The following is a 27,940-nucleotide window of genomic DNA, read 5'->3' as shown; positions in this document are numbered from 1 at the left end:
ACTTACACCAGGTGGTCAGACTGCTCAACTTTTTAACCCATAAATGTTATGACAGACCCAAAACCTCAGGGGATTTAAAGCCCTACTTTTACTACATACATTAAAATACAAAACACAAAAGAATAAAGATGAACTTACTAAGACCACAAGCAGACAAATGTCCAAAGTCCCAGCAGAATGAGCAGCAGCAGCCTCCCACACCTGCTTCACATTTCTCCTCTCTCCACCGCCCTACATGAGTCCTAGTGTCTACCTGCCACATAAGTCACAATTTATAGTGACATTTGTGGATCTACAGACGTGGGAACTTCATTTCCTAATTGTTCTTTAATGTTTGTTCCTCAGAAACACATTTGTGTATCGTGTTGTGAAGTGGGTCCCGTTATAAGTCACTTCCTGATCTGTCCAGAGGGGGGAGACATTTAACATGTAATGTAACTCAAAAGAAAGGAAAACTCATTTAAATACGCGGTGTATCATCAATGAAACAAATGGCTTTTTAAGGACATTTGTATTAGGTTCTTGTCTCTACTTTACTATTTCAGTGTTTTCTTATTATCGCAGCATTGAAATCTGGCGACGTTGTGGGATTTGTGCCAAATATCCAACCACTCCCATCTTTCACAGAGACCGAAGCAACTCGATTATTTCTCCGTGATTCTTGATCAAATCAGGATGAAGTCGTTATTTCTGTTGCTTCTCTTCTGTCACGTTTCATCACCAGGTAAGTTCACATTTCAATCTCTAAACTCTTTACTTCAGTCTGCACTTTGTCCCTGCGTCCACAGTTTTACCTCAGTTTGAAAAGACTTTAGGCTTCAACTGAACATGTTCACACTGTAAATGTCCCATTTGGGACAATATGTGTACAGTATATTAAGGCTGAATACTGAATGTATTTTTATTTTGTCTCACAGTGAAACATTCCCTTAAGTTTCTCTTCACTGCATCTTCTGGAATCCAAAACCTCCCAGAGTTGATGATATCTGTCCTGGTTGATGACGTTCAGGCAGTTTACTGCAACAGCAACAAAACCAGGGAAGTAAATCACGATGTGTGGAAAAATCTATTGAAAGATTATCCTGGGGTCCTGGACCTGTGCACTAAAGAATGTTTAGAGATACAGCCTAAATGCTTTAAATCCAGACTTGAAAGAATTATGCAGCACTTCAATCAAAGTGGAGGTGCAGTATGTTCTATGTTCTACTTTTAAACTGTTCTACTTGGAAAGTAGAAAGATAGTAAAGTTTTCACTGGGGGCAGATTAAAGGTGACAGGGCCTCTGAGCTTGAATTACATGACATGGCTGCTCCTCACAGAAATGACATATCAAGACCACAACACACTGATCCACAGCACAAGAATGAAAGTGTGAACTGATTTCTGCTTCATGACCTCATCTTGAAAACACACTGATCATTAAGTATGAGGAAAAAAATACTGCTTTACTTGAATGTTTATGATTTTTTTTTCTTTTTCTGCATCACATTTCAGGAGGAAATAGTATAATATACATTTTACTGCAGCTCATTTGTCAGACAGCTATTACACTGATTATTTGTCAGTAATTCTGTGCACATCTGCTCACTTACTAATCAGGAAAATACTAGTTTTTCTACCACAAATCTCTGTGCATTCCACAGACTTTTACATCTTCACTTTATTAATAATCTTATGTGACCCAGTCTGGGCAGCACAGTGGGGGAGTGTCCACAGCTAAAAGGTCCCCGTTTGAATCCACCTGCCGGCTGCAGCCTTTCTGTGTGGAGTTTGCATGTCCTCCCTGTGTTTGTGTGGGTTTCCTCCATGTACTCTGGTTTCCTCCCACAGTCCAACGACATGCATGTTAGGTTCATTCCTGTGCATGTTGTTCCCCACCTCTTAGTACTAGATATATTCTTGTCAAAGAATGATGTATATGTGTCAACTTCTGGAAGATAATTCCAATAAAAGTCTGGGTGATATTGTGGTTGTTGATGGCAGTGATGGACTCAGGCTGCTAATGATTGATGCAGAGTGTTCAGCAGGTTCATGTTTATGAAGGTAACCTTCACCAAGTGACTAGACAAATTAATCAGGAGGCCTGGAGACACATCAGAAACTGATCACTGTGCTTCAAAGAGCAACAGAAGAGAACATTTCTCCCAGTGGCTTTTAACTGTACAACTCATCCACAGAAAATCGACTGAAAAAATTCTCTGTTGTTCTCAGGTGTCCACATCTTACAGTTGATGGAAGGCTGTGAATTGGATGAACAGACTGGACAGACAGTTTTTTTACAGTATGGTTATGATGGAGAAGACTTCATGTCATTTGACCTGAAGAAGCGAATGTGGATCTCTCTGAAACCAGAGGCCGACGTCATCCAACAGGAATGGGAGGCTGACAAAGCCAGAATAGAACATAATGTTAATTTCCTCACTCAGATTTATCCTGAGAGGCTGAGGATGTTTGTAAATTATGGGAGGAGCTTCTTGTTGAGAACAGGTAGAATCACATGACCTGACCTGATAATTCTATATGTTACTAAACTATGTTCATATAAAGACTGAATTATGTCTTTAATTGTTTCTCCCCCTTTTTCTCTTTTAATCCTGATATGTCCCTATTGAATTTAATCTTATCATTGTTCTTTTTCTTTTCTCATTTACCTTTTCTGATCTTTCTCAGCCTCCGTGGTTTACTGCTTTCATCCGTTCTTTAACCTTTTCTCCCTCTTTCTTCCAGATCTTCCATCAGTGTCTCTCCTCCAGAAGTCTCCGTCCTCTCCAGTCAGCTGCCACGCTACAGGTTTCTACCCTGACAGAGCCACAATGTTCTGGAGGAAAGATGGACAGGAGCTTCATGAGGACGTGGACCATGGAGAGATCCTCCCCAACCATGATGGAACCTTCCAGATGAGAGTTGATCTGAACATTTCATCAGTCAAACCTGAAGACTGGAGGAGATACGACTGTGTGTTTCAGCTCCATGGTGTTAAAGACGACATCATCACTAAACTGGACAAATCAGTGATCAGGAAAAACAGTGGTAAGAGTGAGATCAGTTCACTGAAGCTTGTAGTGAGATTTTTACTACAAACCATGTATCATCAGTACCAAATGTACCAAATGTAGACAAGTTTGATAGGATGAAAATGTTGGCTTTGATTTAAAGTCTTCATATTTAACGTCTTCATATTTAACATCTTCATAATTAATGTTCGGGCAACAGAATAACTCTTATCAGAGTAATTTCTGTTAACATGGTGATTTCAATACACAAACACAAGCATGTGGGACTTTACCAGCTCTGAGCAAATGCTGGTATTAAAAGAAACGAACTATTCTATAAAAAATGTTACTTCATTATCACTTTATCTGCTCATCCTCCACCCACATGCTGAACATTTACGACTGGATTAGATATAGTGTGAATTTTCTGGTTCCGTGTTCTCCCCCAGAGGTTCCTGTTGGTGCTGTCACTGGAGTTGTTGTAGGACTGTTGCTGCTGTCAGTCTGCATCACTGGACTCTTCTTCTTCATCTGGAGGAGGAAGAACAATGGTGATGAAGAAAGATTTGCTCAGTCATTATGAAAAATTCTTTCTGGAAACTCACACTTAACATGCAGGTTGAACTATGATGTAATATATCAAAAACATTTATTGTAAAAGGAAAAAAGTTTTAATCAAAGTTGTGAACTGGCAGATGGTAACTTTACACGGTAGATATCCTCAGTGGATGTACGGTGCCTTGCAAAAGTATTCACGCCCCTTGAACTTTTCCACATTTAGTCACGTTACAACCACAAATGTAAATGTATTTTATTGGGATTTTACTTGATAGATCAACACAAAGAGGCACATAAATGTCAAGTGGAAGGAAAGTGATAGATGTTTTTCAAACGTTTTTACAGATAAATGTCTGAAAAGTGTGGCTGCATTTATATTCAGCCCCCTGAGTCAGTACTTTGTAAAACCACCTTTTGCTGCAATTACAGCAGCAGGTCTTTTGGGGTTTGTCCACCAGCTTTGCACATCTGGAGAGTGAAATGGATGGAGAGAGTCTGTGAACAGCAATTTTCAAGTCTGCCACAGATTCTCAGTTGGATTTAGGTCTGGACTGTGACTGGTCCATTCCAACACATTTTTACTCCACTTTAACTTGCAACTCAGCGATAATATGTTGAAATAGATTATTATTACTACGACTTCAAAACAGGACAAAGTTTTGTCTTTGTGCTCTTTCATGAATTCTGATTTAATGCTCTCTCTTGTGTTTTTCAGGATCCAGACCTGCAAACAGTGAGTTTCCCATAGGAAAAACAAAATATTATTATATTTTATATACTGTAATACTGCACATTTTGTTATTTTATGTAGATTGTCACCTATGTCATCTCATTTGCATGTAAAACTTGTAATCATTCATATCAAATTACATCATTTTAAGTCTGTTTAATTAAATTCTTTAATTGTCTTTTAGCTTTAGACGCTTCATCGTCAAACTAAAATTCATCCTCCATCTGATCACCGAGAATATTTCATCATTTAAACTGTGCTGTGGACTTAACAGTGTGCTGGCTTAGTGTATGATTATCATCCTGCATGTATTTAACATAGTATTCAATACTAATAGTATACTAATAGTGTACTAATAGTGTACTAATAGTCCTGCATTCAAAATCATATACATGTAAAAGTATTGAGGTATTATCAGCTAACAGTACTTAAAGCATCAACAAGGACACATTAGTACAAGTGGAACGAGTTTTCATTACTTTATGTTGCCTACAGTTACATTTTCTATACAAAGGCGACATTTTGAGTTGTAGGTCACCAGTGTTTAGACATGTAGTCAGTAACTTTCCACTTCTGCTAGAATTATTAACACTGGGTGAAGAAATTAGTTGAAGATGATCCTCAGCAGAAGCAGTGGCACATTCAGACCTGCATAAGAGCACATCAGGATTTAAAAGCTTTATTGGAGACCTTAAAACAGCAGCTGGACCCCACTGGAGGTACTGTATGCTTATTTTTATTTGTTCCTCCCTATTGTTTATTGGTTTTTCATTTTTGTATTATTTATTTAGTGGTGGATACAAACCACTAGAGCACATGGACACATGTAGAGACACTGTATACTGCTCTGTCCATTCCACTAAAAATACAGGAAAAAACTTCGTCTCAACTCTACTCAGCTCCCAGAGGATGAAAATCACATGTTCTGGAGTCTCTGTGGGAGAAATGTGATATCTGTGTAAACCATCTCCCACTAGTTTCTTCAATCTCATTGTAGGACTGATGCTGCTGTCAGTCTGCATCACTGGACTGTGGACATTTTACTCCACTGTTGGGTTGAAATTGTTGATTTTACAAAATGACAACATGTCACAAATCCTAATTCTGAAAAAATGTGTCTGATGGTTAGAAACTTTACTAAGAGAAGATCACAGTGGATGATTAAATAACATAGTGTACAGTATGTTATGATGTCCTGCTCTTACTGTGTATTTGAAGCAGTAATTAGTGAACTGGGGGAGTTTGTTGTTTTTTTGTCCATGAACTGAAATTATTTTGTCCAACTATGTATCAGCTGTATCACTTTGTCAGATCAGTGGCTGTTTAAATGGATTTTGATCTAACAAGTTTCTTTAATCCTTTTCACTGTGGTATATTTAATACTTCTCATCTGTATTTCAGGATTCAGTCCTGCACACAGTAAGTTTTCCTTTCTGAAATGTATTATACATGATTATTATTATTAATAATAATCAGTAATTTACTTCGTGTCCTGTTTTTCCATGAACTTTTCTGTTTTCTGCCTCCGAATCTCCATTGTCATGAGAATAAAATGACAGTGAGTACTGTTAATGTTGGTATAATGTCCAGTGTTCAGTTTTTAACTAGTATTTTCTATGGAGCTCATGTTTTTGAATCACATGCTGCATAATGTGGAATCATAAGAAGAAGCTTTATATAATCAACTGTTCATTTTCTTCACCCTCATTTTCTTCACGTCAAAAGTAACTGTGGATGCCAAATAAATGTGATGAGTTAAAATCTAAATCCAATCAAACCAATAACAAAATATATCAAACCCTAGTGGCTTCACACTATATACAACATCCTCCACACTTAGACTCTAGAATCAGATTGGACAACATTCATTTATCTTAGAATGGTACTTTTCAGCACAATCTGATAAATTATTCACATAATGAAAGTTAATAATGTCCAATTTTACCTCTGAGAATTTACCATTTCTTCATGTGTCTTCACAGACTCCCAGTGAGAATTAATAGAAGACTCCACTGAAGTTACTGTGTCATCACAAATCTTTGAACTTGGTCAAGTCTGAATTTCATTTACTCACCAAGAAAACAACCAGGAACAACCACAACTGAAGGAAATTTGTGCTGCCGCCAAACTGTTTCTGCAGACATTTTAAGAAAAAAGATGAGAAAAACTAATAATGTCTTAATCCTTCAAGTGTCTCTTTTGAAATTTGAAGCAGGTAGTCGTCTAATGTGTGGCTTCTATGGTTATTAGCAGCAACTCCAGTAATGGGAGACACATTTACACAGCACTGAATTAACATTTCCACTGTTCAGACAGTAAAGAGTCTTGTTAGGTCACCTGCTACTGTTTTCTAAGTGTTATCATATCAACATATACAGAATCTTTAAATTCATTGCACTAATTGCGTCCGTGTATTTGGTTGTATTTTATTTTTACGTTAAACTGTTTCATGATAAATGTGGTTTGATTTGCTTTGTGTTGTACTGTTGAACCATCACACTAGAAAATTAGTCTCAGTATTATTCAGGCATCCACACTTTTCAGTATTATATCAGTGTTTCTGGCTCCTCCACATGTCGGCGAGAGTCAAAGTGTGATGGTCGAGGGACGAATAGTGGGCGAATGAGAAGAGCGAGCAGCATTGTGATTGTGTTGTTACAACAAAGAGTTTCCCTGTTTACTTCTCTGTGGCTTTTTTTGCTGTGTGTGTGTGTCTGTGTGTGTGTGTGTGTGTGTTTGTGTGTGTATGTCTGTGTGTGTCTGGGTGTTTCCCGTAATAACGAATGTTCAATGTTTAAATTTGAATCCGTCCATCAAAATAAAAGCTTTTACAAGTCCCTTAAACTTTCGACCAAACATTATTCTAGCATCTCACATACAGCCATAGTTTTAAATTCATTTTTAGCATTTGTGTGAAATCAAATCATTATGAATTTATAACAGAACCATTACACCCACCCTGCCATGATGGCATTATTCTTCTATCTTAGATCAAAAGCAGATTTTTAAAACTTGAGAGCATCAAATATAGATTCATCCGAGTCTGCACCACTGGTTAAGTCCCATCTGCAGGCTGCAGTGTTATCTGTCTGAAGTTTTCATGCTCTCCCCTCTGATGTGGTTTCCCTCCAGAGTCCTGACATTTGAACACTAACCCCATTGACAGAGGAAGCCACTGTTCCAGTAAGTGTGAAAACACTGCATGAAGGAGAAACTGTCACAGATCACAGGCCTCCACAGAGGGAGGAGGCATGATGCTAAAACAAAAAGTGCTTGTGATGCACATTCGTTCCATTCTTACTGAAGGAGTGTGTGGACTTTTACAAGGCGTTATTCCAATAGAGCTAATGAACTGTAGTCATATTACCTAAAACATGAGGAAAAAATGGAGCGGACACTACTTCTTGACCTTTATGTGTCACAACAGACAAAGGAGTTAATTTTCAGTTCAGGTTCTTCTCTTGTTGTGTTGCATTTGCTGAAACTAAACTCCAATGTTGGTCAGGTCAGACAGTTCCCACTGTTTTTGAGTTCATATTGACGACTTATATTTTGCTGAAGTAAAGTGTGAAATCCGACTTTTACCTGTAACATGTGAAGTGGAAAAGTTACAGGAAGGACTGGAAGTGGACAGGAAGAAGAGGTGGTGGTGGGAACAAGACATGGGATGGAGGCCAGACATTGTGCACTTTATTGATGATTGGTCCACGTGACCCACATATAGTAAGGACATACATGTGGGACATTTTACTGTTGTTTTTCCAATTTGTGAAAAGTGTTGGTGTCAAACCTAAACCCATGTTCTCTCTTAAGGTTAAGCTAAAGTTCACTTTCCTGTGTTCGTACTGTGAAGTTGCTCCATATGCAGCGCAGTGTGACGCCGGAAAGTGTCGTGATTTCAGGATGAAAATGTGTTTATTATTTATTATTTGTTTAACAATTTGAAGACTTTATAAACACATTTTATTACAGTACATGTGACGAGTTGAAAGCCTTTTTTTTTTTTTGATAACTGCTAAATGAGCCTCCCCGTTAGTAAAAATCGAGTTCGATCCTCCCGTTTCACGGATTCTTCAGAAGCGGGATTTAACGGGTCAGTGCAGACGCAGATGCAATGACGCAGCCTGTCAGACCTGTTGGCCTTTAGCTCAGCGTTAAACTATGTGGGAATCCCTGACAGATTGTGCCCCCTCCCTCCATGACGACAGAACGACGGATCCAACTCCCATGTAAAGTATTTTTCTCAGAGCAAGATGGAGACGCTGCTGCTGCTGCTGCTCGTGTGTCACGTTTCATCACCAGGTAAAGTCGCGTTTTTAATCAGTCTGTTTTCTGTGCACGCGCTATTTAGGTCCGTTTCCGGCTGGTTCCCCCCCACAGTCCGCAGACGTGCATGTTCGGTTAATTGGGGACAGGTAATGGAAACGAGTGATGATGGCACCAACATGTAGAAATATAAAGGTCTTTGTCCCACAGTGAAACACTCCCTCACACGTTTCTTCACTGCATCCTGTGGAGTCCCGACCCTCCCAGAGTTTGTCGGTACCCTGCTGGTGGACGGGGTTCCAGCATTTTACTGTGACAGCCACAACAGGAGAGAAGTGAAACAGGATGTGTGGGAAACATTATTTGAAGAGCACCCAGAGCTCTTGGACCTGCACATTGCAGACTGCTCTCAGAGATTTCCTAGGTGCATCAAATCCAGACTTCAAAGTTTCATGCAGCACTTCAACCAAAGTGGAGGAACAGTATGTTCTTTTATATGCACTTTGAAAAACCTCTCTGCATCTTAGCTGTAAACTAAGAGACGCTCTGCTTGGAGATACTACATGGTGCCATCACTCTTAAAGGAAAAGCTCCAGCAAAGGTCATCTCTAAAACAGAGGTCATAACATCTGTGTAAAGGTGCTGGGGTCAGCTCCACAGGTGATTCACCCCCATAGTCCCAAAAGAAACTACAAATAATAATCATTTCACAATACGATAAAACACTGTTTCCCAGTTTGCTGTATCTGCATGGATCATGATTGTGTCCTCTGGAAACTGCTGTTGTCATTGTGGTCGTGCTGCCCACAGGTTTCACTAAATGGCTTAGAGACGGAGACATGTGGCTTTAGCAGAATCTTAACATTGTGTGAATCTGTTTCTGTTTTTGTACAGTTAAAGTTTTCGTTACAAACGTAAGTAAATCAGCATAAAACCAAGGATTTTTTTTAAATGCTTTTAGCATTTTTTTAGAGCAGTGTGAAAATGGAGCTGAAGTACTGTAAAGTCGTCCTATGATATCAGATCCCACATTGTCATAATTCTCGTTGGTATTCGATTTTCCTTTGGTCCTTTTCATTTCAGAATATTTAAAATAGGAAATTGAGCCGATAGATGAGCATTTACAATCCCAGAATTCCTCACCACAGTCCAGTTAAAGAGTTTGTTACTTTTTAATTCTTATTCATAATCATAATGTGTGAACACTGATCTTTCTTATTGCATGACCCCAGTTATAATGTGGCACATTATTTAGATCAATTCATCTGTATAATTTTAGTTCCTGATGAAATTATGACTGAAAACACATGATTGAGAAAAGATAACTAATGTACAAATGAATCATAATTTTTAGAACTTTTAACTTTTAAGCGCAAAGTAGAGAAATCATCAGGAGCTCGGCAGTGACGAAGCTCAGGAAATTGGTTATAATTGTATAAAATATGGAACATTAAACACATTATGTTAAGATAAATAAATTAAGTCTGCGTCTACGTTAACATTAGGACAAGTCAAAGGGATTAAAAATCAGGCCCCTCTGGATAGATCAGAGTTTGTCCTCTGTGGAAATATGAACAGCTAGAAGTTTGAAGTGGCCCAGCATGTGATCACCAGCTCCACTGTGTTTCTGTGACGGCGGCTGGACAACGAGCTTGTTATATCTCAAATAATCAACACCTCTTCTTTCACAAGCAGATTTCATTTCTGGCCAAAGTTCACTGCGTCTCAGTGATCATCACATACTTGACTCCTTCAGGTGTCTTTCCTTAACGCAGCACGTTTGTCCCCGTACAAAGACATTTAGCATCAGTAGGCATTGGTTTGGCTTAAAGGGAAGGTGGACTGAAGTGACAGCAGTGCAGCGTTACTAAGTCATCTGTCCACTAGAGACGTCATTAGTGATTCCAGTCTCTTTGTCCTCTGTCTCCCTCAAGTGTCCACACTTTGCAAGTGATTGAAGGCTGTGAATGGGATGAAAAGACAAAAACTGTAAGTGGTTATTTACAGTTTGGCTACGACGGAGAAGACTTCATATCACTGGACCTGAAGACGCGGACGTGGATCGCTCTGAAACCGGAGGCCGACAGCTTCAAACGAAAGTGGGATGCTGCAGACGCTATTCTATATGAGAAGGAGGACAACCTCATTAGGCTTTTCCCCGAATGGCTAGAGACGTATTTGACTTACGGAAGGAGCTTTCTGCTGAAAACAGGTAGTTTAGAGACAAAAGTGTGTACGACTACATTTTGAACACACACACAGAGAAAACAGTACAGTTACACTCGGCCATGAAACTGATGTCTTTCGATTAGCTCTTGCTGTATGTCTTTAGTTGCTTCTGTCTCTTTGTCCTGATGTCTCCTTCTTAAATTGAATCATTTCCCCTTTCTCATCTTTCAATTTCTCCTCCAGTTCGTCCCTCAGTGTCTGTCCTCCAGAAGTCTCCGTCCTCTCCAGTCAGCTGCCACGCTACAGGTTTCTACCCTGACAGAGCCACAATGTTCTGGAGGAAAGATGGACAGGAGCTTCATGAGGACGTGGACCATGGAGAGATCCTCCCCAACCATGATGGAACCTTCCAGATGACAGTTGATCTGATGAACATTTCATCAGTCAAACTTGAAGACTGGAGGAGATACGACTGTGTGTTTAATCTCCCTGGTGTTGATGACATCATCACTAAACTGGAGAAAACTGTGATCAGGACCAACTTGGGTAAGTGTGGAACATATGTCTCTTTATTTAATTTTACTTAAATCTTTGGTCCACTAACTCTAGACTTGGGGCCTGTACCACAAAGTGAGTTCAACTTACTGTAGAGTCTTTGTCATTTGCTTAGACACTTGTTTTAAATCAGAAGTCACATTTAACAGTTACAACTCTGGCTGCAACACAACACTCACTGCTTAAAATGACACACTGTGTTTGCAAGTTGAATCTTTGCTTTTTTTTGCTAAAATATTGAATATTTTATGCATCTTTGAAAACAAGCAAGAGTCACTATCAAAATGTGTGGAAACCTCAGATTTGATGTTTGAAACTCAAATCAGTGTTATTTAATTTAAGAAGTAACTGTAGTTCTCAAATGATGTGGTAAAATAAAAAATGCAACATGTTTGAAAAGTGATATAATATAAATATAAGTTAAGACACTTTTTTTTATCACTAGCAGAAACAGAAAATCACTCGTATATTGTCTAATATTAACTCTGGTGAATAATTGTTTATTCAACGTGCTCATTTCTGTGTATTGACAGGCTCCTGGAGAAGAGCAGAATTGGACTTTAGTTAAGCTGCTTCCCCCTGGACTTGTGTCTGAACACCACAGAAGTGACTGTTGTCAGTCTGTACGTGGAGGAAGAGGAGAAGTAAGCACTTAGCTCTTTCCCGAGAATGATTCCGATGTGAAGATGAGACCTGGGTGAAGATGAAGAACCAGGAAGTTCAGGCTTTCACAGACCAAATCAATGCTGTGGACATTAACATCAAGTTTACCAGAGGGGACACTTCCTGGACTGTGCAGGTCTTCAGAGTCCTGATCATTACTTTTTACATTGGGGTTCTGCTATGATTATGCCACAATTATGAGATTGTTTTATGCTAGTTCTCACAGTTCTGCCTTTTTTTTTGGTTTTTCTGCCTGCTAAACATTCACCCTCAGTGTCGCTGCTCATACTCACTCATCCCCACCTGACTCTACCATCTTTGGCACCAGACAAACACCATCCACAGCTCATTCAGGACAATTAGCTCCAGTATCTAAGCCACCAGCTCACGCAAAGTGTTGTAGCAATTAATCTTCATAAAAGCATAAAACTTGGTTCAGGTTGGAACCAGCTGGGGTGAGGCTGACACTTTGCCTTTGCAGTGGTTAATTAAGCTGAACCTGTTAACATTTTGTTTAAATTATATATTTTTCTATCATTCATCTTGTGTATGTTCTGACATTCCTGGTTTGAATACTGTAAGTGTGTATGGGTCCGTTTAGGTCAGTGTAGAAACACCAAATGGAAGAAAACCAACAGCTGAATAAAGTTTCTCAACCGTTGTCTCCATTCACTGCATGGCACCTTAGGCAGCCGACATTTGTTAGTCCGTTAAAGATGTTTGGACTTTGTTACTGCGATAACCACAAGTAGACATGTGGTGGTTTCTGTTTCTGGTAAAACGTGCTGTCACTTTAAAAGTGAATTAACAAATGGGACCCAAATCTCATTAAATTACAATTTATCAGCACGGTTCTGTCCTCTCTGATCTGTCTTTGTTATAAACCAAACTAAATTATATGAACTAAAGTTAAAACCACGATCACCACAACTAACAGAACTATGCCTTCTTCCAAAACTAAATAGAAATGACAGCCTAATCATTTTAGGCAACAGGACAAAAAATACTTGAAGAGGTAAAATGGGAATCGAAGTGACGTCATCAAACCAGTTTTGGTGAGCAAACGTTCATTTTTGACACCTTTTTTATGATTTATTGTTACTTTATTTAGACCTGCATTTGGTTTTTGTTCAAGTTTTCTGAAGGATCAAAATATGAATCGGACATTTTTTTTCTTCACTTTGTAACTGAATCTGGATCCAGTCTCAGCCTGTTTAATATATATTAATACTGTTTCTGTCATACGAACACTTTTAATGTTCTTTAATACTTTTTAAACTGTGTTCACAGAAAGTGAAAGGTGTAATGTTGGAGGACATGCTGAATTGTATGGGAAGATCCTTCTGCAGAGAAAACGCCGAATCAGCAAACTATTAGTCTGATCATGTGCATTTCATCATTTCACAGACGTTTTAACAGTCCGGCCCCCTAATAAAAAATCTAGAAGATAATTTATTACCTGTAGTGATGTTCGAAGGAACTTGAGTACTTTTACTTTTGTATTTCAACCTGATCAAATGTCGTGGAACAGTGCTGATGCAGCGGTCATTTAATTTATTCTAATATTTGGTTCCACTTTGGGCCTTTTTGGCTGCATCAGCACCATTATTACCTAAAACTTTCCTCCAGCTCAGCTGTGAAACATTCGCATCACATCAACCTTTTATTACTATGAGAAATGGAAACTGCATCTGTTTCGTACCACATCATCAGAGCGAGTCGGTCGAGACCTGGACAGGAAGTGCTGCTCCCGGAGAGTGTTGGCCCGCTGCCCAGCATGTCATCCAGAAGCCGTGTGAAGCGCTTCGGGTAGCAGCAAGGTAGAAAAGCGCCATCTCATTTCACCAACCAGATGAAGCTAATAGTTTTTCTGCTCGTCTTCCTTCCTGTCACGGAGTCAGGTAAGATGAGCTCTAAACCTCTGCGGTGGGTTAAACACTTTACTAGCTGTTGGAACTGGTGAAAATCAGCAGGCTACAACAGGCCACGACCGTAGTTTCTGCTGTTTGAAGAGCAACAAAAACCAGGTCAGCTCAGCTGTTTAACGTGTCTGTCACGAGCAGGGATCTGATAAGTTTAATACAAATTAATCTGATAAGTTAGGAGTCTAATAAAGATAAAATGTAGAAGTAGCATCTGCTGAATCATAACGGATCGATGAGGAGTTTAAGGTGTGGTCCCGCTCCTGAACGTCACATATTAATCTCCATCTCTTCGTGTCCAGAACGGCCAATTATGCTGTTCCATATACAAATATGTGAATTACTTTTGGAGACACACGCAGAGCTGAGTACAAATGAAAGGCATTATTATACTATTCTTAGTTTGGAAATGTTTTTACAGATAGAAACCTGGACTTTCTTTATAATAACTGGGGAAATTCTTCCTACATAAATGCAGATGCCTCAAATTAAAGTCCTGCCTGAACCACTGCAGGAATGAGTCGAAACTGTACTTTGATTTGAAATAGCTCCTCCTTTAGTTTGTCCTTTTATTTATCTGATTTGATTTTTTATTTTCCACCGTCAGCTTGATTATGTTCTTATCTTGTTTTCGGAATGTGCCTTAAATGCTGTATATTATACTTTTCAATAAAACTTAATTTTAAAAAATGCTGTTATTTTTTTATGTCCTAATCTTGAGATAATAATCTCAGTTTTCGGGTGATGACTCAGCTTCACACGTTTTGGTTTGTGTGTTTATCGCTGTGCAGACATTTTTTCCAGACCTCACAACCTCAAAGGCCTGTTTGAGGGTTAATACTTGGTTTTGTGGGTAATATTTAAATCAGGTTGGGGTTAGAGTGTGTGTCCCCTCTTACAGTAAACTGCACTTATTTCCTATAACATTTCTGCATTAATGTAAATTATGGCGTTTTCATGTTCCATGTTCTGAGCCACTGTTGGAGTGGAAGAAGACGGGCACCAGGCCCAGTTATGTATTTAGCAGAGAAGCTACGATTTTACACATTTCTACATAGTTTTGTTGTAATTGTGAGGAGGCTGGGAAGTGAACGACAGTCACTACACGTAGGCAATAAACTAAGAGTTTTTCCATTTTGAGGTACTGGTACTTTCTATAACTTTAACTTATACTTCACTACATCTCAGAGGGAAATATTGTATTTCTGACTCTTGTTTTAGCGCTGCATTTATTTTACATTTGCAGATTTAAACAGGACTTCAGCTGCTGGACTGTACAGGTCACAAGAGAGGGACAATAGTTTGTCTTTCTTCAATTATTATTTTTATTTGTAGGCATTTGAATTAATCTGTGTGAAACATAATGTAAACACTGTTAGGGTTTAATTGTAAATGTTTTAGGTTTAATCTGTTGGTTTTCACTTACCCTTCAGGATCTCAGGGTTGTAGGATTCTGACGTTTTAAATGCTGAGTAGAAAAAGTGTAGTGTGTTACTGTCAAAGGAAAAAACACCTACTGTCACTTAGAAAAAGAGACAGTAGGACATATTGTATCCTACAGGAAGTAGACAGAAGAAAGGAGACAGATGATAATCCAGTTGCAGAAGTTAGGACATGTAGATGTCAGCGTTGTAAGTGTAATAAATTATAAAGAAGAAATAGATGATGAGGTGTAAGACATCAAAGCGTATGGGGCTCATAATTGAAATGGCAAATCATATTTCAATTAGCAATTTAATTTTCAGTTTGGTCATACAATTTGAAAATGCATCTTGCAATGGACACTTTAGTTTGCAAAGGGACAATTCAATCCTCAATTCACTTGAATTCAAATGAATTGTAAGAATTATCAATAGATGTTCTTATCGAGATCCCTCAAACCATCTGTTTCTTAGATCACAATAATGAAGTTTGATGATCTACAGGATTTTAAATCGTTCAGATATTATATAAAGCAAGTTTAAAATAAATGCTACCAAAGATCATACAAAATAGATTTCAAGAGAGAGAGTTGCTATAATCTTAAAGGAGCCTTTTGTTCAAGAAAATTAGAGCCAGAACAAATTTGAAAAGCAGATGTGTTTCAATCAGAGGGTAAATTAATGGGACAAATTTGAGGATGAATTAAAAACATGCAAAATTCTCTTAAGAAGCTACTTAAAAAAACACATTAAACAAGTAAGAAAGTAGTTCAACATGACTGGGGAACAGATTGTTCATTGACATGATGTCTTCTTATTTTCTGTTCGTTCATTTGACCATTACTCTTTGTCCTATTGGGGATGTTGAGAGGATTAAAGTATAAATGTGTAGGTGATTACAAAGGGTGGTGTTAGAAATAAGCTTCGGCTTCAGCTTCTTCCCTTTTTGGTCACATTTGAGAAGACAAGTATCAATTTACAATCAATTAACACTGACTGTAACCTGGCTAAAGATGCCATGATATGCAGGATGAATGTTCATTTAATTCTAAAGACTCCAAATAAATCTGTATGAAATTAAATGAAATGAAATTATTTGGATTAAAAAAATGAATAAAAGCTAAATCAGCTGCAGGTCTTTCTGCGCGGGCAGAGCCGCAGCTGAGTCATATTTCAGTGTAGTATTTTAGTACAGTAAAGTATCCGGTTCGCTGTGTAAAGCTTCCCCTCTCTGATCGTGTGGTTGGAGTTTTTCTCTTTGCTTTTTCTGCTTCAAGCTGTGACCGGAGCTGGAGCCGCTCATGTGGTTACAGTCGGGAACAGCTGATCGGGCTGCAGCAGACCGGCACCGTGGGTTTAAGTTTCGTTCGGACTTTAAACGACGAAATAAGGAGAAAAACAGCGAGAGGCCGCAGAGCTATTAAAAGGCGGAGGGTGGAACAGAAAACAGGCGAGCGAAGGAGAGAAGATTCAGGCCGCATCTCCCATCTGTGATTACGGGAAACATGAGGTCTCTGGAGAACAAGGCGGACGAGCTGAGTGTAACTGATATACAGAGTCTTTGCACAGTCACACAATGTTTCAAATAAATATTGAATTGCATTTTTTAATACTGAATTGTCAGTTGCATAATCCGTTTTGAAATTTCATGACCAAACTTCATACTGAATAGCCAATTACAAGTTAAATTATCAATTCAGTAGACAACAAAACGCCATGACATTTTGCAATGCAAATGATTTAGTGTTTCGATACGATTTTAATAAAATAATTCAAACTGAATTGAGGATTGAATTGTCACTTTTGCATATTGAAAAGTGATAAGACAGGATTCTGACATGAGGCTTCAGTTTGTATCCTGTTTAATATCATTGTTCAGTGTTGTTACTTTAGCTAATGTTGTTTCTGTATTTTAAACCACCACACAATCCTTTCCTAACCCTAAGTGTCCTGTTTTTTTCTTTGCATTAATTTTTCCCAGCATGCTTTGTTTGTGCCTAAACCAAATGACATTGTGCCACATGATATAACATGATACTTAGCTACTGAGCTTCGAGTGTGCAGAGCGTTTCCCTACTGGTCCATATCTGTGATGGTGACAATAGAAATGAAACGGTGTGATAACATCCTGCTGCAGCCTTTCTCTGTGTCTGTGCTGCCCTGAGATAGACTGGAGACCTGTCCAGGGTTTACTCCACCTCTGGACCAACTGCCTCCAGGCTTCCTGCGACCCTGATCAGTATAAATGCTAACAGATAATGTGCAGGGGGATGAAGTCAGCGTTTGGGGGCTCAGGGGCTTTACCATGTAGCCTGATAGCTAATGACTAAGATAATGCTCTGTTACCGTTGATAGCTTTATAAAATTAACCATCCACAAAATATTCTCATACGTGGTGTTAAAAAGTTCATACAGCAGTCAGCAATAATCTACAATGCTTTTCTTTGGCCTATGAAGCAATTAAACAAGAATTAAAACTGTTGTGCTCATAGAATTGACAACTGTATTAAAATATTATTTTCACTATTTTCTTTAACCTCTTTAACGTTGGTTTATCCCACAGTGAAACACTCCCTGACATATTTCCTCACTGCTTCGTCTGGACTCCAAACATTCCCAGAGTTTGAAGCGTTTTTAGCATTTGATGGAGTTCAGGTGGGTCACTGTGATAGCATCAGCAAGAGGGCAGAACCCAGACAGGACTGGGTGAAAAAACTGAATGAAGACAAACCTGAGAATGTGGATTGGCACACAAATAGATGCATTGCCATCCATCAGTTCTCAAAAGCAATTACTGAGAAAATACAACAGCACTTTAACCAAACTGGAGGTATGTCTACTTTAATTCTTTTTAACTTGCTAATATTTATTGATAAGAATATTTGTAGATGATACACCATGATACACTATGAGAATCCTTATACTTATATATCCATCTAAATACATGTAGCCTCATTTGAAGTAACTTCAAAGTATATATTTCCTGATGCACACTGGAAAGTACAAATCACATCTGCTGGAGTTTTCTACACCTTGGTGCTTAGAATGTGAGTGTGGTGCTTAGAATATAATGTGAATGTGGCTATATTCTGCAGCCACATTGCCATCCCGTACCTAACAGACACACAGTCTATGTGCACACACACACACACACACACACACACTGTTTATGCCACAAACATTGCAGCAAAGCCTATTTCTAGAAACAATGCAATAAGCAGCAATAAGCATTTATCATTTTTAATGTCATGTAATCTAACCTTACGTTGTATCTCTATATCTGATAACAGCTGGCTGCCGTCTCTGTCTCAGGTGTTCATTTTTTCCAGGAGATATCCAGCTGTGAACGGGACGATAAAACTGGAGAAGTTGGTGGATATCAGCAGTACGGTTATGATGGAGAAACCTTCATATTATTGGACCTGAAGAACCAGAGATGGGTTTACACAGAACAGGCTGTCACCTTCAAACCCATGTGGGATCAACGCAACGCCTTATTAAACTACAACATAAAGTTCCTCAACGGCGACTGCATTCAGTGGTTAAACATGTATCTGGAGTATGGGAATAGTTCTCTGCAGAGAAAAGGTAGTGAATACATTTTTATTAAAAAAATGTGGCATCATTCATCTTAAAAGGCAAAAACATCATCAATTTTCCAACAGTACAAAATGGAGTAGGAGCATTGGAGGAATTATTGGAGGTTGATGTTAAACACGATTTTATAAAAATACTTAGCTAGGAAGAAGTGGGACAGTGAGAGGACTGAAGAGAGTAGACAGGAGCACAGGGAGATGCAGCGTAATGTGAAGGTAGAGGTGGCAAAGGCCAAACAAACAGCATATGAGGACTTGTATGTTAGGTTGGACACTAAAGAGGGAGAGATGGATTTGTACAGGTTGGTGAGACAAAGAGATAGAGATGGGAAGGATGTGCAGCAGGTTAGTGTGATTAAAGATAAGGATGGAAATGTATTGACAGGTGCCAGGAGTGTGAAGAGTAGTGGAATCCGGCTAAGGACAGAGGTGAACATTTGTGAGCAGCAATATGGTTTCATGTCTAGAAAGAGAACAACAGATGCAGTATTTGCTTTGATGATGCTGATAGAGAAGTACAGAGAAGGTCAGAGGGAGTTGCATTGTGTCTTCGTAGATTTAGAGAAAGCGTATGACAGGGTCCAGAGAGAGGAGCTGTGGTATTGTATGAGGACGTTTGGACCGGCAGAGAAGTATGTTAGAGTGGTGCAGGACATGTATGAGAGCTGTAAGACAGTGGTGAGGTGCTGTAGGTGTGACAGAGGAGTTCAAGGTGGAGGTGGGTCTGCATCAAGGATCAGCTCTGAGCCCCTTCTTGTTTGCTCTGGTGATGGACAGACTGACAGATGAGGTTAGACAAGAATCTCCCTGGACTATGATGTTTGCAGATGACATTGTTATTTGTAGTGAGAGCAGGGAGCAGGTGGAGGAAAATCTAGAGAGGTGGAGGTCTGCTCTGGAAAACAGAGGAATGAAGCTTAGCCGCAGCAAGACAGAATACATGTGTGTGAATGAGAGGGACCCAGGTGGAACGGTGAGGTTACAGGGAGCAGAGGTGAAGAAGGTGCAGGACTTTAAGTACTTAGGGTCAAAGGTTCAGAGCAATGGTGAGTGTGGAAAAGAGGTGAAGAGGCGAGTGTAAGCAGGTTGGAACGGGTGGAGAAAAGTGTCAGGTGTGTTGTGTGATAAAAGAGTATCAGCGAGAATGAAAGGAAAGGTGTTCAAGACGGTGGTGAGACCAGAGATGTTGTTCGGCTTAGAGACAGTGGCACTGAAGAAAAGACAGGAGGCAGAGCTGGAGGTAGCAGAGCTTAAGATGTTGAGGTTCTCTTTGGGAGTGACGAGGATGGACAGGATCAGGAATGAGGACATCAGAGGGACAGCTCATGTTAGATGTTTTGGAGATAAAGTCAGAGAGGACAGATTGAGGTGGTTTGGACATGTTCAGAGCACAAACTGTGAATATATCGGTAAAAGGATGCTGAGGTTGGAGCTGCGAGGCAGGAGGTCTAGAGGAAGATCAAAGAGGAGATTTATGGATGTAGTGAGGGAGGACATGAAGTTAGTTGGTGTGAGAGAAGAGGATGCAGAGGACAGAGTTAGATGGAGGCACATGATTCTCTGTGGAGACACCTGAAAGGGAGCAGCCCAAAGGAAAAGAAGACTGAGATTGTTAATGTACTGCAGATTTTATTTCAAACAGCCAGGACCTGGATAACTTCAAGAGAGGCTAGATTTATCAGGGGCCACTGTGCAAATGACCTATTTTTGTTTTCTTGTTATTGGACAGTAAATAGTGATAAATACAAGTCTCTCTCTCCTCCAGTTCGTCCCTCAGTGTCTCTCCTCCAGAAGTCTCCGTCCTCTCCAGTCAGCTGCCACGCTACAGGTTTCTACCCTGACAGAGCCACAATGTTCTGGAGGAAAGATGGAGAGAAGCTTCATGAGGACGTGGACCATGGAGAGATCCTCCCCAACCATGATGGAACCTTCCAGATGAGAGTTGATCTGAACATTTCATCAATTAAACCTGAAGACTGGAGGAGATACGACTGTGTGTTTAATCTCTCTGGTGTTGATGACATCGTCATCAAACTGGACAAAGCAGTGATCAGGACCAACTGGGGTAAGACAGAGATAAAAACAGTGAAACAGCCTTGCACCTGTTCCCTCCTCTATTTAAGTTCAGTCTTCCCCTCACTCCCCTGCCAGATCCTTGTTATTACCCTCACCAACCCCACAGTAGACTCTGGACTCTTGTTTCTTTTTGGACTTTTGTATTCTGGACCCTGTGCATCTTTCCCCTTTGGTCTGAGGTTCGCTTTAAATCAGTGTTTCTTGGTTTAGTCCCGTTTTCTCTGCTTGTCGCTCCTGGGTTTTGTGTTTTAGGTTTTGCCTTTTGTTTAATTCAGTGATTTGATCCAGCCTCTTGCTATTCTCCACTTGTTTGGTCCTGGTTTTTTCATGTTTAGCTATGCTTCTGTGTTTTTTCAGTTTGCCAGTGCTTTATGTTCACTTTGTTCGTGTCTGCCTCCCCTTAGTTCCTGTGTTAGTTTGTGCTCCACTAAATCTGTTACTCTGGTATCTTTCCCTTCCAGTGTGTTTTTTTTAAGTCGTGCTCTGTTTTACTTTAGTCATTACACTGTGTGTTTATTTGTTCAGTAGTTTGTGTTCTTTTATATTCCTGTTAGTCCTTTGCCTTCCCCTTGTGTTTACCTGCTTTAGTAGTTTTACATTTATCCGTGCCCTATTTATTTAGTAGCCTTTGTTTTGTTTTTTATTCTTTCATTTCCTGGCCTAACGTGTGTTTTGGTAAATTCTGTTCCCCTCTTGTTTTCAATGTCCACTCTGTTGTCATCTTAGATTCTATTAAGTTAACTCCCCTCGTGTGCTGGTCCTGTGGTTAGTTGTCTTAGTCTGTATTCTGTTCTGAATCTGATTTCTAGTATCCTCCTGTTAGGAGCGACTTCTGTTCACCATCAAGTTTCTGTCAATAAAAGCCCCTTATTTTCTATCACTCGCACTGTCTCCACTTTTGGGTCCATCCCCTAACAAAAACCGTGAAAATCTCATTACCAAATATTCAGACCCTTTGCTGCAGCGCTGACTTTGGGGTCAGGTGCATCCTGTTTGCTTTAACTTTGGCAAATTGATTGGACATAATTTAGAAAATGACAGATCCGCGTTTACAGTGTATCATCCCACAGTTTACACCACATGTAGAGTAAAACAAGCCAAGAAGCCAAACAACCCTCTGTGGACCTCCAATAGTTTGTGGTGAGGCACAGATCAAGGCTAAAACATTAGAGTATGTGGAGCCCAGTGGCCTCGGTAATTATCCACAGGTCAAGGCTCTGAATTCAACTCTGTAAAAAGACTCAAAGATGGCCGTTCATAAACACCTCACATCCAGTCCGATGGAGCTTGAGGCGATCTGTCATGTAGCATGGATTTTTTTTGTCCTTTCGGTTTATCCCGTGAGTTCAGTGTCACCACAGCGGCTCATTGTCTCATTTGTCACAGTTTTTACGCCGGATGCCCTTCCTGACGCAACCCTCCCCAATTTCTACTGGGCTTGGACTGGCACTGCCCAAATCCAAGTGAACAAAGCACAAAAGAAAAAGCTTCCAACAAGTAGCAAACTAAAGATAAATTTTAATAAAAATTAAGTATTTATTTAAGTATTTATCTTATAATGCATTAGCTCATCTCGTCTAGTGGGTGAAATGATTCATTTTAGCTCCACACAATCTGCTTCTCATACTAAAAAGCTAAAGTCGATGCCACAAAGATGAATTTATCTTCAGTCTAAATGTTCTGTTCTGGTTCCAGTTCCTCCCTCACAGGTTCCTGTTGGTGCTGTCGTTGGAGTTGTTGTAGGACTGATGCTGCTGTCAGTCTGCATCACTGGACTCTTCATCTGGTGGAAGAACAACAACAATCGTGGCAGATGGAGCTGTTTTAAATTATCATGAAGCCATTTTTTATACCACTGTTCGATTTAACATGTTGATTTAACTTCAGCAATATTATATTTATGATTAAATATGTAGCCAAATGTAGTATCTGTTGTTTTTTGAGCTAATGAACACTTGATTTGTCTCATTTCCATTTACCATTTTCTTTATTTAGCATTAAAAATTTCACTTTTCTTTCTGCTTCTGTCTGTGTCTAACTGAATTTACTACATAAACTCACGTGTGCATTTGTCTATTCTTAAAAAACATTTTTAAACATGTTGGAGTTAAGTATAAAGTCAAATAGTTGTTTGTGGAGACACTGGCAGAAGCATTAGAGTAATTGCAGTAATATATCAACGTGTTCAGCATCTTTGACCAGAATTAACAGTGTGAATCTTGGTATGTTCCTGAGTTACTTTAACTTTAAACTTTAAAGATTTTTTCCCCCTTTCTATTATTTTTAGCTCATGCAAAGTGCTTTCATGGCTTTGATTCTTTTGTATTCTACTTCTACTCTAAGTAACGTATTTGATTGTAATTTTACTAGAAAGAAACACAAAAACATCCAAATGTGAAGAGGACACGTCACAGTGATACAGAGGTACTTAACTCCATTGGCTCTAACCAGTCAGTCAATTCCAACAATTGCTTCTTGACTCGTCAGTGTTGGTGCATTCTTATTATTGTAATTTCATAAATGTGAAGCACTGAGCAGAGAGTAGCAGACTGTAGCATAGGGTCTCATTTGAGATCTGAGGGTACTTGTTTATTAATTTTGTGTATGTGTGTGTTTGAGTATCTCTCCTGTTAATATACTTGTTTTATGAGTAAACTGGCATTTTGTCAGTGTTCTAGCTCATGGTATTAATACGTTTGTGTTTAAGTTTGTTGTTGTTCTTTTCTAACTTTAAAGCCATTTTATTGTCTGTTAAGTTTTGATAAGATATTATCAGTGTGATGTTAACGATGTATTTTATGGTGCTGAAAATGTAATATTGGGTTTCATGTGATTTTGCAACTAGAAGAACTCAAATTCCCAAGTTCAAATATGGCTCCTATTTATCTCTATTTAGTTAATTGTCATAAACAGCAAAACCCACATTGTGCAGTGTTAAACATTTTTCTGTAATGAATTTAACATCACATCTTCATATGCATTTACTAAAGGAATCAGGATCATTTGCAGAAGAAAAACAGATTTGAAACCTAATAAGACATTTTCAGTATTTGAGGGTGAATTAACACGTTTGGTTTGTTCAACCCAAACTACTGAACCTTGTGGCTCTGAGTGTGGTTCCTTGTGTCATCGCTAGAGGGAAACAAAACCCTAAAAGTCCCTGAAAGTGAGAGGGACAGGTCACCACACTGAAACCAGCTGCCACAGCATTTTGAAAATCCGGCATTTCTATGTGTTTTCTTACTTAATTAAAGGTGCTTTTGGTTTCTTTTGCGTATCTGAATATTAAGTCACTTACGTAAAATTAAACTGTAGCGCTGCAGAGGATAAAGGAAAAGAGGAAGAAGAGGCACTAAATGTTATTTAAAACCCTTTATCTGATTTTGTTTGAGGAAGTCGTTGTATGTACAGTGTGTACTTAGTTGTTTCCTCCTGCAGTCCAGAGACTTGCTGTTGGGTTAAACAGTGATTCCATGTTGCCTGTGTTTGAATGTAAATGGATGTTTATCTCAAGTCTGGCGACCTGTCCGGTGTCTACACTGCCTTTCTCGCACTGACAGCTGGGAGAGGCGGCATCTCTCCACGACCTTACAACATAGGACCATGGATGGATGGATGTACTGTATTTACCATATACTATAAACTTTTTCACAAAACCATATGAAGTGTGACCTGAGTTCCTTATTTTAGTTTTGATGCACCACATTTCTACATGTTGATTATGAATACTGCAACTTATACGCTTGGACTTTTTCAACCCTCATTGCAAATTAGAATTTTTCGCCAAACTTTCAGCTGTTTGCGAAGAACACATCAAACAAGTTAGTCCACCAAGGCTTGGTGCTTGGGATCACGGTGCTGTTGAACAGGTGAATTAATGCCTAGGCTCCAGCTTCCCCACAGGCAGCATGATGTTTTCTCCCAGGACGCTCTGATACTTGAATGAAACCATCGAGTGTATCCAGTGGCGTGTGAAGCAAAGCAGCCCCAGAGCACCACTGTGCAAACAGCATGCTTCACGGTAGGCAGGGTTTCATTCTTCTTCCTCGCTGGTCCATGAGCAGCGAGTTCCAGTTTTGTTTAATTGCTCCACAGAACAGAATATATGATTTTGAGTCACTACTTGGTCTTTTAGGTCAGCAGTACTATATGTCACAGAGTTCTGACATTGAAACCCTCAGCGTGTAGAAAGCGACTTGATGTGCAAACTGAAACCTCAGTGCCTGCTCCCACCAAGTCACTCAAGGATTTTTCTCCACCTGCCCTCCTCAGCTATCTGGGTGCAGCCTTTAATAGCTTCCTCCACTGCTCCTTTAACTCTGAACTATGTCTCTTGGAACATTCAGTGCCTTCACTATCTTTTTGTATCCTTTTCCTTGTGTGTGAAAGGCAATTGTTACTTTTTTTGATATCTTCTTTTACTTAGTATATTTTTAACGAGACAAAACCCAGTTTGCCAATGTGTGATTCTATTGGGGATTCAACTCTGGGGATTGGAACATTGTGGGGCTGCGGGAATCATTAAAGGTTCTGTTTCAAATTTGTGTCCAATACAACGGCTCTGCCATGAATTCTACTTTTATCAGGTTATAATTGCTCAGTTTTTAGGATTAAACTCTCAGGAAGGTGATGATTCTACTATGTGTTTATTATTGAGGTGTAAGTGAGCAGTGCAGTCGTACTTGACTGCATTATAAGAAGAGGTGGTTCGTATGTTTTGGCCTCCTCATTCATTTGAAATATGTTAAACATGGTAATAGAACAACCAAGATGGAGTCAAAGTGCTGTCATGTTACTGCTCATCAGATCTCAATATCACTTGATTTGTTTTTTCTGAAATATCTTTACATTTACTGAAAAGAAGAAAGGCAAACATTCCTCCAGTTTGTGCACAACAACTTATTTTATTTATTTTTTTTGTCCTTTTGGCTTTTTCCCGAGAGTTCCCGTGCCTCACCAACTGACCCACAGCTGCCCCTCTTTAAGGGTACAGATCATATTTTAATTAAAGTATTTGTCTCTCAGGTTGTCAGAGTGATATTGTGTCAGTGCTGGTGAGTATACTGTGTATGGGTTATTTTAATTCTTAATGATATTCGGCAATTGAGGAATTTTTTATTGGTTCATTTCTGATGAACTAATAGCTTGTTGAAATATCATTTTTGGGGCAGTGTCTTTTTTAGAAAAGCGTCTGAGTTTCCCAGCATCATAATTGGAATTGATAAGTTTGTTTGCGTAACGTCTGTCTGAACATCAGGTTTACTCTTGAGCTGGACTCTTTAACATGTTAAAGGTTAAAAGTCACACGTTAGACCTTGTCCTTACGTATGGAATTGAAGCGGATAATTTAACCATATTTCCTCACAACTCTCTTCTGTCTGACCATTTTTTAATAACATTTGAATTTACAATAACAGACTATACAGCAGTTAGGGAAAAATTCCACTATAGCAGATGCTTAAGTGAAAAAGCTGTCAACAAATTTAAAGAAATTATTTCTTCATCATTTGCTTCACCATATGTTAATACAATGGAAAGTAGTCTCCTTAATGTTACTCCTGCACAAGTAGATTATCTTGTTGACAATTCTGCAGCCTCACTACATACAATACTCGATAGTGTTGCCCCTCTGAAAAAGAAGGCAGTAAACCAGCAGAGGCGATCTCCATGGTATAGTTCACAAACACGCAACCTAAAACAGGAAACACGAAAGTTAGAAAGGAAGTGGCGTTCAAGAAAGTTAGAAGAATCTCATTTAGCCTGGAAAAATAGTTTAAAAATGTACAAAAAAGCTCTCAGTGATGCCAGAACAGCATATTATTCATCATTAATAGAAGAAAACAAGAACAACCCCCGGTTTCTGTTCAGCACTGTAGCCAGGATGACTAAGAGCCATAGTTCTGTTGAGTCTACTATTCCCTTAACTTTGAGCAGCAATGACTTCATGAGCTTCTTTATGAATAAAATTGTAGCTATTAGAGAACAAATTCACCAGATCCTCCCCCAAAAAATTACAGATAGATCTTCATGTACAGCAGTGCTAGAGTCATTGATAAGGCCCCAATCCCTGTTAGACTGCTTTTTACCCATAGATCTCTCTGAGCTAACTTCAATTATTACCTCATCTAAACCAACAACCTGTCTGCTAGACCCTATTCCAACTAAGCTGCTCAAGGAAGCTTTACCCTTAATAGATACATTCATATTAGATATCATCAATCTATCTTTAGAAACAGGCCATGTACCACAGGCCTATAAGGTAGCTGTAATTAAACCATTACTTAAAAAACCCTGTCTTGACCCAGGTGTTTTAGCCAATTACAGACCAATATCTAATCTCCCCTTTATTTCTAAAATAATTGAAAAAGTAGTCGCAAAACAATTATGTGATCACCTTCATAGGAATAATTTGTATGAAGACTTTCAGTCAGGATTTAGAGTTCATCATAGTACAGAAACAGCACTGGTAAAAGTCACCAACGATCTTCTCATGGCCTCAGATACTGGACTCATCTCTATACTTGTTCTGTTAGATCTTAGTGCTGCATTTGATACCATTGATCATAACATTTTATTACAGAGACTGGAACATGAAATTGGAATTACAGGAACTGCACTAGGTTGGTTTAAATCTTATCTATCTGATAGATTTCAATTTGTTCATGTTAATGATGAATCCTCCATGCACACAAAGGTTAGCTATGGAGTTCCACAAGGCTCTTCGTTAGGACCAATACATTTTACTTTATATATGTCTCCTTTAGGCAACATTATTAGAAAACACTCCATAAATTTCCACTGTTATGCTGATGATACCCAGCTATATTTATCTATGGAACCAGATGAAAATAATCAGTTAATAAAGCTTCAAGCCTACAAGACATAAAGGCCTGGATGTCCCACAATTTTTTACTTTTAAACTCAGACAAAACTGAAGTCATAGTATTTGGGCCCAAAAATCTCAGAGATATGATGTCCAACCATATTGTTA

General features: G+C 39.1%; 7 protein-coding genes across 11 annotated transcripts in view; 4 read left to right on the top strand and 3 right to left on the bottom strand.

Annotated features, from left to right (window-relative positions):
• The window catches only part of LOC137101015 (major histocompatibility complex class I-related gene protein-like), a 207,927-nt gene that overhangs the window by 59,547 nt on the left and 120,440 nt on the right, over positions 1-27,940 (bottom strand). The gene's annotated exons all lie outside the window — the stretch shown is intronic.
• The window catches only part of LOC137100452 (major histocompatibility complex class I-related gene protein-like), a 185,966-nt gene that overhangs the window by 69,023 nt on the left and 89,003 nt on the right, over positions 1-27,940 (bottom strand). The window lies entirely within an intron of this gene.
• Positions 1-27,940, bottom strand: part of LOC137100410 (triggering receptor expressed on myeloid cells 1-like) — a 126,629-nt gene that overhangs the window by 18,207 nt on the left and 80,482 nt on the right. The window lies entirely within an intron of this gene.
• The window catches only part of LOC137100920 (major histocompatibility complex class I-related gene protein-like), a 51,966-nt gene that overhangs the window by 7,702 nt on the left and 16,324 nt on the right, over positions 1-27,940 (top strand). The window lies entirely within an intron of this gene.
• Positions 309-7,119, top strand: LOC137101092 (major histocompatibility complex class I-related gene protein-like). The gene is made up of 8 exons (XM_067479008.1): positions 309-724; positions 918-1,184; positions 2,212-2,487; positions 2,728-3,030; positions 3,443-3,544; positions 4,267-4,284; positions 5,683-5,839; positions 6,264-7,119. The coding sequence occupies exons 1-7, from the start codon at positions 676-678 to the stop codon at positions 5,745-5,747; spliced, it is 1,080 nt and encodes a 359-aa protein (XP_067335109.1). The 5' UTR covers positions 309-675; the 3' UTR covers positions 5,748-5,839; positions 6,264-7,119.
• LOC137101056 (major histocompatibility complex class I-related gene protein-like) lies at positions 8,465-12,877 on the top strand. Its single transcript, XM_067478935.1, has 4 exons — positions 8,465-8,583; positions 10,482-10,759; positions 10,960-11,262; positions 11,805-12,877. Exons 1-4 carry the CDS (start codon positions 8,480-8,482, stop codon positions 11,837-11,839), a joined length of 720 nt encoding a protein of 239 aa, XP_067335036.1. The 5' UTR covers positions 8,465-8,479; the 3' UTR covers positions 11,840-12,877.
• On the top strand, positions 13,184-24,608 carry LOC137100511 (major histocompatibility complex class I-related gene protein-like). 2 transcript variants are annotated; one of them, XM_067478385.1, is made up of 5 exons: positions 13,184-13,835; positions 17,841-18,107; positions 18,590-18,865; positions 20,639-20,938; positions 22,645-24,608. In XM_067478385.1, the coding sequence occupies exons 1-5, from the start codon at positions 13,787-13,789 to the stop codon at positions 22,785-22,787; spliced, it is 1,035 nt and encodes a 344-aa protein (XP_067334486.1). In that variant the 5' UTR covers positions 13,184-13,786; the 3' UTR covers positions 22,788-24,608. The 2 variants fall into 2 exon arrangements, with proteins under 2 accessions (XP_067334486.1, XP_067334477.1); XM_067478376.1 differs by lacking the exon at positions 22,645-24,608 and having other exon boundaries at positions 20,639-22,420.

The sequence above is a fragment of the Channa argus genome, chromosome 1, assembly GCF_033026475.1.
Source record: "Channa argus isolate prfri chromosome 1, Channa argus male v1.0, whole genome shotgun sequence".
NCBI classification, from domain to species: Eukaryota; Metazoa; Chordata; class Actinopteri; order Anabantiformes; family Channidae; genus Channa; species Channa argus.
The sequence above is the reverse complement of the archived record's forward strand: the minus strand, read 5'-3'. Positions and strand labels throughout refer to the sequence as shown.